Source organism: Lutra lutra, chromosome 12 (genome assembly GCF_902655055.1).
Source record: "Lutra lutra chromosome 12, mLutLut1.2, whole genome shotgun sequence".
NCBI lineage: Eukaryota > Metazoa > Chordata > Mammalia > Carnivora > Mustelidae > Lutra > Lutra lutra.
In genome coordinates, this window is record NC_062289.1 from 41,372,230 (window position 1) to 41,391,872 (window position 19,643).

The 19,643-nt window shown below is 34.6% G+C and overlaps 1 protein-coding gene and 1 long non-coding RNA gene across 2 annotated transcripts in view; one reads left to right on the forward strand and one right to left on the reverse strand.

Annotated features, from left to right (window-relative positions):
* The window catches only part of LOC125082157 (uncharacterized), a 238,107-nt gene that overhangs the window by 140,005 nt on the left and 78,459 nt on the right, over window positions 1–19,643 (forward strand). The window lies entirely within an intron of this gene.
* The window catches only part of DSG1 (desmoglein 1), a 34,953-nt gene that overhangs the window by 7,873 nt on the left and 7,437 nt on the right, over window positions 1–19,643 (reverse strand). Inside the window, exons 2-13 of the mRNA XM_047697446.1 lie at window positions 16,801–16,836; window positions 16,406–16,537; window positions 14,975–15,130; window positions 13,233–13,377; window positions 10,227–10,393; window positions 8,369–8,503; window positions 7,875–8,060; window positions 5,356–5,615; window positions 4,011–4,150; window positions 2,040–2,399; window positions 491–621; window positions 90–156 (exon numbers count right to left, since the gene is read on the reverse strand). Of these exons, the coding sequence (XP_047553402.1) occupies window positions 90–156; window positions 491–621; window positions 2,040–2,399; window positions 4,011–4,150; window positions 5,356–5,615; window positions 7,875–8,060; window positions 8,369–8,503; window positions 10,227–10,393; window positions 13,233–13,377; window positions 14,975–15,130; window positions 16,406–16,537; window positions 16,801–16,836 (1,915 nt within the window). The remainder of the gene's footprint in view (window positions 1–89; window positions 157–490; window positions 622–2,039; window positions 2,400–4,010; window positions 4,151–5,355; window positions 5,616–7,874; window positions 8,061–8,368; window positions 8,504–10,226; window positions 10,394–13,232; window positions 13,378–14,974; window positions 15,131–16,405; window positions 16,538–16,800; window positions 16,837–19,643) is intronic.

Sequence of the window (19,643 nt, forward strand, 5' to 3'; positions counted from 1 at the left end):
GAAATAGTATGGTATGCAGGGTTAGAGCAGAATTCCTTCCTAGTCATTTGAGCTGTTAAAATTAAAAAGACAAAACAAAACCTTCTTACCTGAAGTGTCAATGCATTCAATTAGATTTGCATCAGGAGGTGATATGGGTGGTACACAGACAGTGTCCTAAAAGACAAGAAACATGTCCCCATTTGTAGTGGCTCTTTTCTGTCTATCCTTTTGCATTGGGTTTCTTCTCAAAATAGAATCAGATTCTAAAAGAATACTATTTACAAAACTTCTGAAATCCATTTAAAACTTGCACTTCATTTGAGAAGGCCTTTTCTGATGACTTCCATCTAATTTGGGTGTACCTTTGACTTCTCTTCTTCATTTTCCCACCAGCTATCCCAGAACGAAGAATAGCATAGACTGTGAGGGGTCACCACCATCTGGTTCATGTGCACGAGAATGAGTTTCGGGGACTACCAAAGGCCATTTCTTACAAGTTAGCACTTACTGGAGGCAACTGTGGGCCTTCTACTGCCCATGTGTGAAGTGCTCCTTCTGAACATTCGGGGACAGGTTCAAAGCCAGCTCCCCCGCCAGGGGCACCTCCACATTCACAGCACATCAACAAAAATGGGACCACTGTTGGTGAAAGGAAAGGAATACTGGAATTAGCAGTGGAACCACATTAAAATAAAACAACTTTCTCTTTTATGATTACTTTTGAAACCCTAATACCGTTGCATTTGACTTCAAAATTCTTACGAAAGTTTCAGAAAACAAATTGAACAATGGTCAGATACCAAAATCAATATGAGCTTCAGTATACTAGACTGCAATCCATTTTGATTTGTTATATAGTATTCAAATGACAAGTAGTATTATGTCATTAAAACAGATGAGTCTTTTCACTGTCATTTCTCCGAAAAATATTAAAGGAGACAGGAGAGTTGCTGAGGACAGGCCATATGTTTGAGTCTTTGTGTTCCATCCTCCATGGCTTTACTTTTTTTCCTTTCAGACATGCCTGTCTTTTTAATTTTCATGGTAAGTAAAATCTTACTCATGCCTCAGGTAATTATTCCCTCTATTACTTTCCTCTACATGGATTTTTTTTTTCTTGAAATTACTCCTGCACAAATGGAAAACATTACACTGGTTAACAATGTCTTTCTGTTAATCAGTTGGGTTTCCTTATTCACCTAAATACATGTCTAGCCCAGAGACTTTTATATAATACAATCTTGGTAAATTATTTGGAATGAATGGATGGATGAAGGAAAGTATGTGTAAGTTGATGTGACGAAGGAAGAAAAGAGACAAGAAGGAGGTGAGGTAGAGAAGAAGGAACATAGTAAGGATGGTAATAAGGGAGGGATGGTAAGAGATGAAAAAAGGAAAGAAAGGAGTGAAAGAATCCTGTGCATTTTGCTTTCTTGAAGATTTGCTAGGCTTAGAGAAATCTTTGAATGTAGAGGTGTTTGACCCCAAATACATAATTTTTCAATCTTTTATTAACTATGCTACCCAAAGGCAATCAACAATATAAAAAACAAGCTCAAAGTGTAAGTCATATATTACTTGCAGTAGAGATTGTCAACTCCTGGGTAGTTAAGTTACTTTTATAAAGTACTTAATTCTAAAGTTTTAAAATGTTGGTTAATACTCAATATGGCAAACACAGTGAAATTAGAGAATGATCTCTTCTCATGTATTTTATGTTACATTCTGCAAGTTTGCTTTCTCTGTGTAACCGTTTCTGATTGTTTGGATCCTCTCTGACTGTCTTCTTCACTCAAATAGCAATCCGAGCCTGCCTGTTACGGCACTTTCCCATGGCACGGAAATCGAATGCAAAGAAGTTTTTATCCTCCACTGTACTGTAAGGGGTCAAGAAGCTTGATTTTTTTTCATCTTATAGACTCAACAGTAAACAAGCATTTCCTGACAAGGGCACAAAATAAGATTTGGTAAAGTATATTTTATCAAAGGATCAAAAAGCTTATCTCCTCCCCATAATTTCAGGGGGAAATATGAATAAGATCGTTGAAAGTACTTACGTCCTAGGACCAAGAATCCCATGATGAGCAGTCCAATGCCGGCAGGACCAAAATGGACATTATCTGGGAGATTTGCTCCTACATTTTCACCATTCATTGCCTCGGTCCCAGTGCCATATTCAGTGGAAGTTTTGTCACTTGTGTCAGTACTGGTTTCACCACCTCCATTTATATTTCCAGTGCTACTTCCACCAGTACTCTCACTGCCTCCACTAGGACCCTCACTGCCTCCACTAGGACCCTCACTGCCTCCACTAGTTCCGGAATTGGTACCACTATTAGTATCTTTTCCATTCTCAACCCAGCCAGAACCTTGAAGGTCAATATTAATGGTTCCAGTACAAGTTCTTTGAAGAGTATCTGCAACAAGATTCAAAAGGGAAGAAATATTTAATGCAGGCTGTGTAATACTCATTGAACAATACAAAACCACTTTTTTTTTTTTTGCATCAGTAACTTATTTCAAGGTCTTTATTCTCATCAATGCAGTAACTTCCCAAATCATCCTTTGTTTGTGATTCAGTTTTTAAATCAAACCATGATGAGGATTAGTGCTCCTGAAAGACTGTGCCATATGTTGAGAAGCATAAACAGTAAATGCCATGTCATATGTATGCTGTCATTCCCCTTAGATAAATAAGTCAGTCATATTCCACATACTATTTAAATGAATGGAAGCTACGTGTATTTGTATTTTATATGCAGTAGTTAGTTGCTTTATTTTCTTCTAAATTACCTTGACAGGGATTCCTTCATCACATCTGCACTATCCACTTCCCATAGGATTTGAGTATATGATAATCTCGGATTAGGAACTGCTCAGTGCAGAAAACCCACAATACTGAAAGTTCAGGTATGATTTTTTTTTCTCCTTCAGAGATAAGATTTCCAAAGTCTAGAATCTACCTGTAGAGCTATTAGGTCAGAAATGTGTCATAACTCTGAGACTCTGGCTGGACATTGGTGATTATAATTCTTACTACAGTGTAGGAATGATACTGATGGAATATTATCCTTTTCTGTAGCCCAATTAAAATTATTTATATGTAGTTATGTCTGAAGCGGTTTTTTAAAATTCTATGATAAACCTTCCAATTTTATTGAGATACTATAAAAATGAAATAACATTGTATAAACTTAAGTACACGGTGTGTTGTTATGATATACTTATATATTGCAGTATGATTTCCATCTAAGTGTTAACCAACATCTCCATCACCTCACATGACTACTATTTTGTTTTTTTGTGAGAGAATATTTAGGATCTACTATCTTAGGAACTTTTAAAAATATAGCAACTGTACTGTCATTAATAATCATAAGGCAAGACTCTCCATTAGATCCCCAGAAATTAATCATCTTGTGACTGGAAGTTTGTAATTTTTAACTAACATCTCCTCATCTCCCCATCCCTTTAGTGGTCAACCTAATTTTAATTTTGTTGGTTTGGAAAAGTATATAAGTATGCTGCTTCCAAATTGTTCACACAAAGTTGTACATCAGCTTTCCAAAGATTACATAAAGTTAAGTTAACTTTGCTTCTGGACCAATTATTTGAAAGTAACTTAAGAATATAATTTTAAAATTTCATTTATTGAGATTAATAAGAACTAACGTTGAGTACCAGCACTCTTCTAAGTGCTTTACATCTAATAACTTCTTTAATATCTCTAAATCCATAATGTTAGTGTCCCATTTTATAGAAGAAAAGGGTGAGGAATAAATGGGTTAAATGACTTCTCTAAAATCCCATAGCTACGAAGTGATGGTACAAGATACCAACTGAGTCTCACTCCAGAACTCGTGGACTTGGCACTGAGTTATACTGTCTCTTATATTATTAAAAATTTGATTCTATAATACCCAGTATGATTTTTTGTTGTTGATGAGAAAGGGTTATCTTAAAATACAATTAAAACTTTAATTTCTGAGTGTATATATAATTTCCTCCAAGTTAAATTGATTTCTTACCATCTATAGATAAAATTGTTCCTTGGTATTTTCCCTGAAGCATGTTATATTGTTCCCTGGTAACTCTGTTTCTCAAAGTAATTATGCCTGTTTTTGAGTCAACATCAAGTAGGTTAGCTGGATTATTTCCCATTACATATCTGTATTTGAAGAAACAATATGAATTAATGTTAGCTTTTGAAAGAGAGAGAGATTTTGATTATAAAACATGTTTCAAGTCAGTGGTTGTAACCTCTGGATATCATTTTCACTTATTAGGGACTTTATTATTTTTTTCAAGGCAAGATGGAATGATCTCGTATGCCCACTTGGGTGTCACAATAATCTTTGACTCTTGCAGTCAGTCTCCTTTTCGTTTGGTTTTGGCAGCATTAGAACTCTCCCAGAAGATAGGGGTGCCTGGGTGGCTCAGTGGGTTAAAGCCTCTGCCTTCAGCTCAGGTCATGATCTCAGGGTCCTGGGATCGAGCCCCACATCGGGCTCTCTGCTCAGTAGGGAGCCTGCTTCCCCCTCTCTCTCTGCCTGCCTCTCTGCCTACTTGTGATTTCTGTCAAATAAATAAATAAAATCTTAAAAAAAAAAAAAAAAAAGAACTCTCCCAGAAGACCCAGATCCCGGGACCTCCTGGGCTGCTTCTAATTCTGAACTGTTCTCTTATCAAAGAAGTTACTTCTCCATCACCTTGGGGCTTCATTCTCTCCCTATTTTCACTCTCCCTCCCCATACACATGATGACTTTATAGGACTTCTTTTGAATTTTGTATGTGTTAAACATTGGTTGGATAACTGTCTCAAGTACTGTGCTAAACTCAAAGGCCTAGAACTTTGAAAGGAGCAGAGTTGGGTGGGGAGGGTGGGATGGTCTGCCCTCAGTGAACTCACATCTGTGGAGTACAAGAGAGTTTATCAATATCAAATGCTGATTAAAGTGAAGAGAGTAATTGAAATGGGCTAACTCTAATTGATTTCAATCTGGGCGCACTTGCAATGGGAAAATCAGCCCATAAAATCTTTTGGGGGAATAACCATGATATGTGGTAATCAGCTAATTGGCCAATAAAATACATAAATACAGAAATGTCAAACTTTCAAGATTCAATATTTTCCACATTTTACATCTTCACACTTTTTGCATTTTACTTTTTGCCCATTTTTTTTTTTTGTATTTTCTTAAGGTCAAAGCTGTAAATTAAATAGCAATTCAGTAGTTAGTATTTTTTATGATTGAATGATGGTTTCAAAAATAATGAAAAATAATTTAATTCAGATACTTAAAATTTCTAAAAAGAACATGTATACTTTAGTTCAATGTATGGTAAAATTATTTGGAAAATGTTAGTCTTACCTAACAGTTGTTGAAGCACTACCTGTGTCCAGATCAGTGGCTATAAAGTCTCCCACTTTATAATTCTGTCCCATGTTACTAGTTACCACATATGTCTTTGAACCTGGACGGAACACCGAACCTTCAATTACATTTGACACAGCCACAGTGATTGCTGTTGCTGTGAGTTTATACTGAGACATAATTGAATGGTGAAATTCAGCTTTATTTCTGACACCGAGACTTAGTTGCATCGACTGCATAGCTTCGTAATCTAGGGGCTAGAAAATACAGAGTGGGATAGTTTTACTCTTAAAATAAAAACATTCTGGAAGAAAGACAAATCCTTTCATTATAGGCAAGAGAACTCCCACATTTCTTTCTTTAATTAAATATAAATACATACAAATACACACTCTATCCTTTATCTTTAATGCAACAGAAATGCATGAAAATATAGTCGGAAAAAAGTTGGAAATATATGACATGAGTTTTAATTATCCATCAAAGAAGTTAAAAACATAATATAGATGGTCAAATCCATGCATTTTATAGTGCAAAGATAGTTTATTTTAACTTCTGTCACTTCATTTTTCTCACAAAGTAGCTCTCTTTATTACAAAGTATGGGCCGACTATATAGTACGTTCAATCACTTGACTGGTTTTATCTGTAAAGAACTATTTAGAAGAAATTTTACTTCTGTAGATATGACTTCCTTCAATAAGCCCAGTAATAGAACAAAGTATAAAAATAATAAAAATCCTTATTTTCTTCAACATATTCTAGAAAAAAATTATTTCCAGTAGCTATTTTTATTATGAAGTTGGTGTCAATATCTACTACTTAGCGAAATTCACAAACAACTATGCATTATGCCCATAGGTTCCAAATATATTTTTCTAAATTTTCATGTGAGAGTAATTTAGATGACTCTCGATTCACACATCAACTCTCCACTTAGTAAAATCTTCAATCTTGGCTCCAATGTTGGCTTTATTTGTTATTCCAAGAACGGCTATAAAATCATGTATACATATACATCACACACACATACGCATAGCAGAGGAATTAAGATATGATGTCATGCTTGGGAGAAAAATCAACATTACATCCATTTCACAGATAGAGATACTGAGGATAAATAGACTAATTTTTTAAAGTAATATAGTAGTTTGGGGTAAAATAGTTTAGGACAGTTTCCCCAGCATGGAATCACAGCTAGAATAGTGATGACGGTATGAACTTAATAGCTAGAGAATTTGAATGTCAGCTATACCACTTACTACCTATCAGAACTTGAATGGGGTACAACTCTCTCTTGTATTTATCTGCAATATGGGCATATAACCTAATTTTCTGGGATGCTGTGAGGGGTAAACTAAAGCATCTGCACCCTGCCTCAGGAAATGGAAGCTATAGCCACGGGAACACTTTATGAAGACATGAAATAAATGATCCCACATTCCTCTGGGAACAGAATTCCTTAGAAGTCTATTTCCCGGGACTATTCTGAAGAAAGGAAATAACTAAAAAAGGACTGAATTCTACCATAAAGAATACATATTGCATGTTTTACATACAATCCTTGCATAACTATTGCAGATTAAAAAAAAAAAACAGACTCAATTCTTACAGTACAGGCTGAAATCTTCACCATAAGCTCCTTATGAGTCACTTTTTTTCCCCTCAAATCTTAGAGGCAATTCTACCTCTGGTACATGAGGTGGATCATTAATGTAGGGGGGACATAGGAAGATTCTGTTGATGTAGACCAAATCTTTGTGATTTGGACAAATCTCCAGGGTATTTATGTTCATAATAAGCCCTGGTCAGCAGCTGTAGGGAGATGGGAACGTGATAATCCTATAATTATAGTAATTTAATTTTAATTTTATAAAAACACACCAGAGAACTAAACAACTTTTAATTTACATGAGAAATATTCTCAGTGCATACTAATTAATGTATGATGTTGACAAAGACACATTTTTTAAGGCCATGTGAAATCTGCTTAAAAAATATTCTTCAAACATCTAAAACAAAACTTTAAGCATAAAATAAGATTCATTTTTAGAAATGCTCTTAATTTATATGATCTGTGAAGGAGTAGTGTATTAATAGAATAGAGTTTCAAGTTTAATGCCTGTTTTCATAAGTGGAAAAATTGTTTAAAAAACTGTTAAAAAGCTCTCTAATCTTATATCATTTTAAAACACGGTAATTTTTATTCTTTCACCCCCTGAATTTTGTGAAATATTAACATTTTTTTAAAAGATTTTATTTATTTATTTGACAGAGACAGATCACAAGTAGACGGAGAGGCAGGCAGAGAGAGAGAGAGAGGGAAGCAGGCTTCCTGCTGAGCAGAGAGCCCGATGTGGGACTCGATCCCAGGACCCTGAGATCATGACCTGAGCCGAAGGCAGCGGCTTAACCCACTGAGCCACCCAGGCGCCCTGAAATATTAACATTTTATCTCAAGATCAACATTTTGAAAAAGACCAAGAAAACAAAATATTTAGGATAATTATACCATACCTTAATAACCTTTAAAATTCCCACATTTGTCCTTTCATTCATTTCTATGTCAAACCAACCTCCCTCATTTCCGGAGATAAAGAAAATTACTGCCACCCAGTTAGCTGAGTACTCTTCATCCAAATCGATTACTCTAATCTGGAGCAAATTTGAGTGTAGGGCATTTTCTTCAATACTAGTGGAATACTGAAATGAGAAGCAAAAAAATCTTAACACCAACTGTGTGAGTGAGAGAACAACTACCCTGGACTTACAAAGGATGTTTAAAACTACTCATTATTTAGAAATGAGATCTGTGTTTATAAGCTCACATTTCATTGTCCAAATACATATATTTCTCCTACGTATTATATGAGCAAACACAAGGCAAAGTATGTGTCTACATTTGGGTTGTACACGACTAAAGATAACATGGACCTCTGTAAAAAGAATTGTTTGAACAAATTTTAGAATGTAATGAATTGACGTTGTTAATTTCAAGGACAAGTACTTACGGAGGGCTGTTCCATGTATGGGATGTTATCATTAACATCGAGGATTCTAATGTTGCACTCACACTCTGCTGACATGCCATCTGCCCCACCATCTCGGTCAGAGCCTCTCACAGCAAGGGAATACTGGCTATATTGCTAAAAGCACACATTACAAAAAAATTACAGTTGATCTAGACAATCCTTATTCTGTCTCATGAAAAGTTCTTTTAAAATGTTGGCTCAACATTTACTTAAATCTATGATCAAGATACGGGTAACACAGACTATTGAAAATCCACAGATCTCACATGAATCAGTATAACTGTTGCCACCTCTATTTCCAGCAGTGCTTACCTAGCATCATTTAAAAGAAAGAACACGTTTGAAGGTCTCATGCCTTATTATATGTCCAGGGGTTGAAAAAGTTTATAAAGGGTAAAGTGGACCAAAATGCTTAGGAGGAGAGAGATTAAGGTTTACCAAGAATTTATGACATGAAATTTCCATACTGTCAATAATCAGCCCTAAAATGTGCAAGAAAAACAAAGAATGTAACAAATGGTTTACAGTTCTGGGCGTCAGTGGGTGGTGGGCTGGAACAATGGACTTATTGATAATCTATCTTCTTGATTCTACTCAATGATGCTTAAATTTGTAGAACTGGCAAAAGCAATGAAGCCTTTCCCAGACACATGCATGCACTCGTCATTCAAAAATGTGGATATAACTTTAGAGGATTCATAGTAAGAGACATCTTGAGGTCTCTCCATGAACTCCAGGTTGAAAATATCTGCTTTGGTGGCTTGCTAGTAATTTTATTCCTTTGGTTTTTAAAGTTCTTCACCACCAAAACTCTTTAGACATTAAAGGACTCCCATTGGGATCTTTAGGGAAGTTTGAGCAAGAAAAAGTTAATAGTCAATTTCTTCTGATGGTTATTTTCACACAAGTGAAAAAGGAGATATAGATAATTTAGGAACTGATAGGATTTGGATCATTAAAGAATGAAAATCATCTGATTTATTCTAAACCTAGGAGTCATTAACAGGGGGATTGTCATTTCAAAATAACTATAATCATTAAAATAAAATTTAATTAAGTACAAATTCAAAAGTAACACTTCTTCATTTATATCCCTAAAATACTTACAGATCAGGTAAATCCTATCAATACTTTAAATGATGAAAAAGTTGATACTTTTATATTGAATAATGGGACCATATGTTATTAATAGAAACCATGCTGATTCTAACTTGCTAACAATCTCTAATTATTTTCTCATTTATAAATGAAAAGATTGGTCTAGATGTTACTCAGTTGCTATCCATCATTCTGATTCTGTGTTACATTTCCCAAAGTAATCAAGGGGGACTATCAGTAGGTTAAGAGAGAGGAAGGAAAAAGAAGAGTTCTGTTGTCAAATGAGTGTAGGATATTCTGGGTTAAAGAAAGAGAAACAAATTTCTTAGTTTGTAAGAATTCTTGGAGCTTTTACCATGTTCATGCATTGTGACTTGCCAAGATGGCTGACAATAACAATTCGTTTCTTAAATCTATTTCAATGTAGATCACACATTTTTTTTTAAATAGAGCTTCTACCTTTGCCTTATGTATATTGTGTATTCTCAGAATATAGTTTTCTTAAATTGAGGCAGATATTAAGTTTGAATTGATTGAATGAAAAATGACAGTTTAAAATGTATTTGAGTAATCCCCTTTTTTTTTCATTTTGAAGATTATTTCTTATGTCATTACCATTACATGAAAAGGTTATATAATCATAACATATTGTTTTCTTTTTCTTTCTTTCTTAGGTACTCTTGCTTTTAGCATAACTTCCTTTGAAACTAACAAACCATTCAAAGAAAAAAAAAATTACCTCTCTGTCTAGAAAATTATTCATTGTTCGAATTTCTCCAGTGTTTCTGTTAATAATAAACATTGGTGAATCAGAAGGTTCCTGTCTTATGATCTTGAAGGCTATTTTTGAGTTCAAATTATTTGGTTCGTCTGCATCAGTAGCATTGAGTATCATCACCAGCGTATCTAGAAATCAAGGAAAATGGTTGCAAGTGGATAGTTTGCATTTTCGTTATAGTATAGTTTATTGTTTTTCTAATAAGGTGTTAGGGTTGGTTGGTCTATATAGTGTATGTGCTACCATTTTTCCTTTCCTCTTCTTCAACATATCATTAGCTTAGCTCCTTTCTATACCTTTGCTTTGACAAAAACATTACATTTTTTCAGGAACTTACACATTACTGGTAGTTAGAAAACAAAGAAATGTTTTAACTCTGCCTTTTCTTTCCTTATTCTAGTATAATCCTTTTTTTTTTTTTAAAGGCTGCTGTGGTGAAATAAAATGATTTTAAAGCTAGACCAACTCTTTCCCAACTATAGAACTTTCTAGCTCTATGATTTTGGCTTCAGTTTCCACATCTGTATATGGGCATGATAATAGCACTGCCCTCACTGAGTTCATGAGAGAGTTGAACAGTTTAATGAGAGAAACTCATAGAAAGTTCTGATTGGCTAATGTACACTCAATAAATGTACATTATTGTTCTGTTTTGCATGTTATAACCTACTCATTAGAAGTTGAGATACGTCTCATGATCACATTAGTCTATTTTGCTGTGAAAATAATCACTGCCAAATGAAAATGTTAAGAAAAACAACTCTCAAACCTCATTTAGGGATGGCAGAGGACATGGGTAAATGCCCAATTATAATTCGCTTCATGGACAAACAGCTTCCAGTTGGTATCACAGTGTGTTCTTGAAAATTAAGTCACTACGCAAACCTCCCTCCCAGAATATCATCACAAGGGACCGTTAGCACACCAAAAAAAAAAAAAAAAAGTGCTAGGTAAACTATTAGGTTGAAAGAGATGCTTGTTTAACTACATATTTTGTCTTATCCCTTATCTTTTCTGGGAATTTTATAAGCCATTTTGATGAAGGAAATAAAACTGGAAATCTCGGGCGCCTGGGTGGCTCAGTGGGTTAAGCCGCTGCCTTCGGCTCAGGTCATGATCTCAGGGTCCTGGGATCGAGTCCTGCATCGGGCTCTCTGCTCAGAGGGGAGCCTGCTTCCCTCTCTCTCTCTCTGCCTGCCTCTCTGTCTACTTGTGGTCTCTCTCTGTCAAATAAATAAATAAAATCTTAAAAAACAAAACAAAACAAAAAAAAACCTGGAAATCTCTACACTGAGTCTGTTTCAAGCACAATTGTCCTGTCTGTAAACACAAATGCAGCAGAGTATCTCCCTTCTGCCTTTTATTTTCTCTCTCAGTCTTTGTGTGTGTTTGTGTAATTCACTTCAGCATTCTTTTAAAAATATTTTCAGTAGGCAATTAATTATGGCACATTCATACAGTAAAATCTAATGCAGTTATTAAAAGAAATGAAGACATTTCATTTAATATGGAAAAATGTTAAAAATACATTTAAATAAAGATGTACATTATGATTTGTATGTAAAATATCTTCCTATTTGTTTCCAAAAGTATGTTTATATAATCATAAAACATACGTAAGTAACTAATGATGGTTCTTGCCTCTTAAGAATTATACTAGGGAAAACAAAGAATGGATTTCTATTCCATTTTTACTTTCCATATTGTGTAAATTTTTACAACAAACATTTTTAAAATGATATTTTAGATTGGATACTCATTCCAAGTATAGGATAGTGTTTTAATGAATAAAAGTGAGATGGAAGGATTTTTGGAATTTATAAGAAATTTTACCACTCAAAGGTTAAGAGTAACTATGGTAAGTTGAAGTTTTAAATTCAAATGAGAAATTATCTCTGCTATTTTTAATATATTTAGGACAATCTTCACTAGTGTGTTAGGCAGTTAATTTTTCTCAAGTGACTGAATATTTAGCAGTTGAAATGTTGCCATTTACAGTAATCCATAAGGAGGACATGACACCTTTAATCACCAATATCTTACAGGTAAATGCTCTGTCTAGTTTCTAGGTTTTCTGGTACCTCTCAACTAACTCCACTTGAGATAGTCAGTTTTCAACATGCATGGTGAGCCAAACAGGATTAAGTTTATAGTACATTACAAATACATAAAATTGGTAATTTGAGTAAAAAACAACCAAGACCTGTATTTATTTCATCATATATAAAAGGGAAGATAATGCTTATTTAGTGTTTATTTACTGTTAACAAAAGCTCTTGAAGATTATGATCACAAAATAGATCACCTGGAAGTGATTTCTACTAGTGACTTTAAAGTAGGCTAAAAAAAAAAAAAAAGGTGGGGGGCACCTGGGTGTCTCAGTCAGTTGAGGGTCTGGCTCTTGATTTTGGGTCAGGTCAGGACCTCATGGGTCATGGGATCTAGCCACGTGGAAGACTCTACGCTCAGTGGGGAGTCTCCTTGAAAATTCTCTCCTTTGACCTCTCCCCCCACTGCCACTCTCACTCTTGTGCTCTTTTTCTTTCTCTCTAAGATGAATAATTTTAAAAAAAGGTCAGTACGAACAGAAGTGGATGAGATTGTCCTTCAGAGCAGCCAGGCTGGGAGGATAAATCTCCTCCCAGTGCCCCTGCCACCACTGTACAAAGTATTTTTGGATTTCTCCCTAGGAATCTAAAGAAGAGCTGGTGTGTGAGTTACATGAGAAAACCTTTCTCATTTCTTTGGAGTTGCTCCTTGGGTATGCCAGATTGGAGCTGCCACCACAGTTGAAGGGAAAGCCATTATGGAGACTTCTCATGACTTTCTGTTCTGGATGCTTTTCTATATTTAATCTCTTACATTCATGATGAAGTGGTACTTTCTTAGTCTGGCCTCCCTTTGCTTGGCTAAGAGTGATCTGGAAGTCAGTATATTCTTGTTTACTTAATAAGTTGGATTACTTACTTGCATTAGAATTTTCTTCTATTTGTCCTACAAAAGTAGACATAGAAAATACTGGAGGGTTGTCATTTATATCCAAAACTCTGACTCTGAGCTCAAGAGGCCTCTCTAAATCTTGACCCAGTGAATTCAGAGCCCGGCAATAGATCTAAGACAGAAGACAAGAATAATTATTTGGTGCAACAGATATTTAAGTTCTTACTTTGTTTGGACACTATGCTAGGCACTGTGGGTAACCAAAAAAAGTAAGACATATTATTTTCTACTACAATGTAGATATAAGCAGCATTTAAAATCAATATGGAGAGCCAAACACAAATTCAAAATACCATTTGAGAAAAAGCAACATGATAAGTTATTTAAAAGAAGAATAGAAATACTATGACATCATAGGATGATGGATGACTGAGAAAGATCTTGAAAGAGAATTTCAGTAAGTGGAACTAGTATTTGGAAAGATGTTCCAAGTAAAGGGATTTATGTGAGGAAAGAAGTAGAGTAGTGAAAAAACATTCTTTGAAATTGGGAGTAGGGGCTATTGGCTTTGAGGATAGGGTAAATGAGAGTCACACGGGGGCTTCAAAGAAAGGTAGTTTTCACAAGCTACGTAGGAGACTATGCCGGTGTTCTTATTGTTGTTGTTGTTATTATTTATATATGAGGTGTACATTTATATATGAGGTATGTAATGTATGCTACTTTACCTGTGTGCTATATTCATATAAAAAATCAAGAAAAGCTACTAGGTTGGCATGCTGACCTCGAGAGTTTGTGGGTAAACACTGTCAGAGATAAGGCAGGAATATAGATTTGGAATAGAAGACTAAGGAATTAAAGTAGCTTAGGCAGTATAACTGAAAACACAAACACCAATTACTATTTGAACATCTTTGGGGATATGGATGGATGGGGTTTTAATTGAAGAACATACAAGATCAAGGAAGGTTTTCTGTATGTCCTTTTTATTCTAAGTATTAACAAGTGTCGACCATGATGATAAACAGAAATGGAAGCAGGCAAGGAGCAAGCAGAAAAGATATGATAAAATTGATCAAATAAGGTTCTTGAAGAAGCAGGTAATTATAGAATAATGGATCCCTCTTGGGGGTAAGTTGTGGAAAAAAGCAGAAAATTAATCCTGTTTTTGGATTTAAGGCAGAACATTTCTGAAGGAGGGGAGAGAAAATTGTGGGAGTGTGTGATGGAAGGCCTCAGAATTTCTAAAGAAGCTGGTCATCAGGTCAGCGGCTTAAAGTGGAAAGGAGGTTGAATGTTTGGAGTTTTGTCACAGCTACTGTCAAGAACAGAAGTATGATTCAGTTAAGGATGGATTAGAGTATTCCCGAAGCACATTCTGAGCTCAGGTGAGCCGCAGCAATGTGGTTTTATAATAAAGTATGTTTATTTGAAGAGGTTCCCTTAGTAGCTCAAAAATCATCACTTGACATGAGAACCAATATTCTCAGCTGAATTAAAGAAAAAGAATGAAGAGTTAGGTCCTTGCCCTTCCAAACAGATATTCTAGCTTGCCACTAGGGACAGACCAGAGTCTCACGTTTTTGCTGAGACGTTTCAGCAGGGCACTTCTCCTAATTTCTTTGTTTCTGTTGGGTCATGAGATGCTCATGAGTTGAGACAACCAAAAATAATATTGGGATTTCTGAAGTCAAATCAAATATCTGAGTTTAAGATACTACAAAAATAATGTAAGCCTGAACATATATAATGATGTGGAGCCCACTTACAATGAAAAATGGGGTGACCTCTCGATCAACTATGGATGTAATATTAATTTCACCAGTTTTTTGATTAATAACGAAGATTCCATAAGGTGGCTGATCAATTCCTACTCCGGAGATGCGGTATGTAACTTGCTGGTTTGCAGCACAATCTGAGTGAATCTGCAGAGAGAGTGCAGGTAAAAGTATTACAGAGAGCAAATAAAAAGTGCTAGGTTTGATTAACAACAACTACCTTTCTCAAGAACTGTCGAATGTGAGTACCTGTTACCTTTTGGGAAATGCTGGAAATAGTTATTTCTCTAGTTACAACTCTAGCATATTCCATATCTAGCAAGTTAACAAAAGAAATTCAATTTCTATTTCAACCAAATAAGAAAAAAAATCACCTTAATAAATCCAAGACTATGCCGTCATCATTCATTCATTCATTCATTTATTCATTCATTCAACATTTACAATTGATTGTATTATTTTCCTGCTCTAGTGCTAGCACTGGCGTTAGAGTAGGGAACTCTTCGCCTAAACTCTTAAGGAGTTTACCAGTGTTGTCATTATATAATTTTGATCCCTGACCCAAAGATTTTTAAAAAATGTTAAGTTTTAGAAGAAAATTTTAAGTAGATTTATGTAGATGACTACAGAGTCCTCTGACTCTGTGTTGAAGCCCTTAATTCTGAAAATGGGGAGGATGTATTATCAGAAAAGTAAGGAAATTGCCCCAAATAAGTGATTTATAGAAGCTGGGATTCTTTCTTCAAAATGAAATATATAGGGACTCTAAGCAAATCTAACTCAGGAGTCTCTGTGTATCTGTCTGAATGTGTGTATATATTTATATATGTAATCTGTGTGTGGGGATGTATTTGTATGTTATATGTGTGTGTGTGTGTGTGTTTGTACAAAGAAAGACAAAGGGAAATGTATGTTAAAGAGAGTAGGAAACAGGGTACATTGTGAATTCTTGTTTTAAAAAAAACAATCTTGGATCACTGAAAAAAATTAAATTTAAAAAATTAAATTTAAAATTAAATTAAAAAAAAATAAATAAAAAATAAAAGCCAAAAGTAAGAATTCAATTCTAATAGATCAAGGCCTAAAGAATACAAATTAAAATAGTCCCTCTGAGTGAACTGGCTGTTAAATTCATTATTTAAATCACTATATTTTTCTACCTAGAATTTGAGCTAATTATGATCATGTGTAGTTATTTTACCAATGAGTTGCATCAGTGTTTAACTGTTTACCCCAGTGCCCAAGTTTCTTAATCTATCCTTTCAATAGCTTCAGTTTTCATAATATGAGTGACTATACTTCTGTTTTGTATCAGAACTTCCCAGTGAGTTGTATATATAAAATATTTAAGAGACAGTTTCTTTCGATATTTAATGCCATCCATTCTTATTTTTGATTTTATGCTTTGGTGTTGATACTTACTTTGGCAATAGGGTTCCTTTTTGAATTGTCTTCACCTTCACGACAGGCTGCAGCGAACTTGATCCATTCACGTTTTTGCCTCCTGATTGAATGCCACTTGACAGTGCCATTTTTGGTGTTGTAATCTCTTACCTTGAATGGGCATGATAAAGTAGTGTTATCTATTAACTTTTATTCATAATTCACATGTCACTGAAGGTTTTGGAGGGGAGGATAATTGTAATATTGGAAAGAGAAGATGTTTAATTGGGAAAATTGGTGATTTGATAATTAATTTTAGCATAACATTATTTTTTTTACTTATAAGGATAAATTTTCTTTGGAAAATGTGTTGTTACCCCCAAACCATTTTTCCTCATTTTTAATTTGGAAAAGATAGATATGCTGTGTATTACCTGGATTCGAAATTCACTGTTAACTTCCACCACCACCTATAAAAAACAAAATGATCACAAAGTTAATTTTATTAAGTGCTTTATAATTCACGTTATCCAATCATTTAAAAAAATCAAATAAATCTTGTGAGTCATTAGAATTATTTTATCAGTCCGGATAGCAGATGGACGTGGCTTCTCTCTTAAGTCTAATGATGATGCTGTGGATTCCTTTCCTTTTGTCTTTACTTTTCAGTTATGCCCTTCTTCTTAATTACTTTTATTTTTTAACTTCTTTTTCATTTTTCACCTATGAAGATACTTGTTATGATATGAACTAGGACACCTTACCTAGGGGGAGTGAGGATAGAAAATTTAGGCTTTCTTAGTAAATCTTGTGCCTATGGAGCTAGAGATACTTTGCTACTATTCAGTGATATTCAACAGTAAGTTATGATACTTAAACTTTTGACTCTAGTTTCAGGATCTGACTAGCCATAGATGGAAACAGGAAAAAACGTGTATCTGAAAAGTTTCAGAATATTTGCTCCTTCATATTCTAATTTTAAATGCAAGATTTTCTAGTATTTTTGAAAATCTTAAGATGATAGATTTACTTTGAAATATGAGAATAGGGGCACTTGGGTGGCTCCATCATTAAACATCTGCCTTCGGCTCAGGTAACAATCCCACAGTCCTGGGATCAAGCCCCACCTGGGGCTTCCTGCTCTGTGGGGGAGCCTGCTTCTCCCTCTCCCACTCCCCCTGCTTGTACCCTCCCTCATCAAATAAATAAAATGTTAAAAAAAAAAGAAATATGAGAATGAAAGTTCTAAAATAAAAGCAAGTAATTTCCTCTGTAAAAATGAGTTCTTGCTTCATGTTTTATGTTAGCCATATATATATATATGCATATATATATATATATATATATATATATATATGCATCCTTCTATAGTTCCATAGCAAGGAGAAGACATTGTAGGCATGTAGGGACAAATTAGCAAGCGGGTAAGCAACTTCTATTAGTCTCTTCTAACAATTTCTCTGCTCAACAAATGAGCTACTCAAGCAGAGCTTTGCCTTGTTTCAACTTGGCCTCAATCCTTACATATGATTTGTAGTGGAAGATCAGGATAATTTAAATAACTTTTCTCTAAAACACAAAAGCATTTCTAAAAAGACAGACATCTATATATTAAGGTTAATATGTCAGTATACTTAAGACAGAGTAAAAGACCGATCTAAAAAATTAGGTCTAGGGGCACCTGGGTGGCTCAGTGGGTTAAGCTGCTGCCTTCGGCTCAGGTCATGATCTCAGGGTCCTGGGATCGAGTCCCGTATTGGGTTCTCTGCTCAGCAGGGAGCCTGCTTCCCTCTCTCTCTCTCTCTGCCTGCCTCTCCATCTACTTGTGATCTCTGTCAATAAATAAATAAAATCTTTAAAAAAAAAGAAAATAAAAAAAATAAAAAGTTAGGTCTAGATGTGAAGGTTAATTTGCACTTACTAAGCTTTAACTTGCACTTAGAGTCATTAAAGATGGTGTAAATCCTTAGTTTTTATTTCTCCCTAAATTTTCAACTTCTTTTTGAATTTTTTTCAGAATTCCAGCTTATGAAAATTATCACAATTAGACTGCATCTCTATCACTGATAAAAGAAATTATATCTTGTATTTTAAGAATACTAGTAACAGTAGTTTCAAAATATAGTGAGTTACTTTTTGTAGTTTCAATCTCACCATTAAATTAAAAATAAAATTTTGGTTTTCAAGTACATATTTTTCAAAAATTGTTATAATTGATAATTCAGGAAAATATGAATTTTTTGATTAATAAGAGTAGCATAAGGATTTTTTATAGGAATTATATACTCATGATATCTACTTAATGTTGATTATTATTATCACTGTTAATATTCACTGAATAATGACTAATTACTAGACAAAGTGTTTAGAGAAATCCATGCATTCAGTCTTCACAAATCATGTGGTCAATACTATAATTTCATTATTTACATTTTACAGATGAGGATATTGAGTTTGGAATACTAATTTATGGCTAAATATTACCCAATACAATTTAGCCTAAATTTGGGTTTGTGGTATGGGTTTTACAATAAAATGCAAGATAGCCTATTCCAACTAAATTACTAAATAAAATATACTACAGAGAATTGACATTACACCTTTGATAACTCAAAACATTCTGATTTTAATCTCATCTCATATTAGTCTTACAGTTAGGAATTTTCATATATAACAACAACAACAACAATATTAGTGATTTTAGGGGGAAAAGAAGTAGGTGGTGCAAATGGTTTGGATGAGTCACTGAAAATGTTGTTGAGTCCCTCTTGGGTGCAGAATTAAGATGATGTTTCTTCGTGCTGCCTGTGAACTCATGAGCAGTTTATCCTCTCTCTCATTTGTGGGTGTGGAATGGGAATCTGGGGATACCTTCTTTGTCTATTTGGAAGCCATTTCTTCATAGCTACAGAGTTGTGTAGGCATCTCTTATCTGTCTTGCACTTCCTTTCCACACTGAAGTGTCAGAGCGTACTGTTTGTTTTGGAGAACTATGCCAGATGACTAATAAACCTTCCAACTTTATGAAGCTGGGTCATTCTTTTTCCCATGAGAGGCAATTTAGGCAGAAGACCAAGTCAGTTTCACCATAGTGTCAGGCTCCCAATTGAATTAGTAATTTAAAAACTGCCAAGTCTGCTTAAAAATATGTTGTGTTGACATAGCCTTATTGTCATTTGCTTAGAGTCTAGAATAAACAAAGTCACTCTTGGACTTTCAAAGGCAAAATAATGAGATAGAATGGGTATTTGGTAGAGTCAGAAAGCTTTCAATGTAC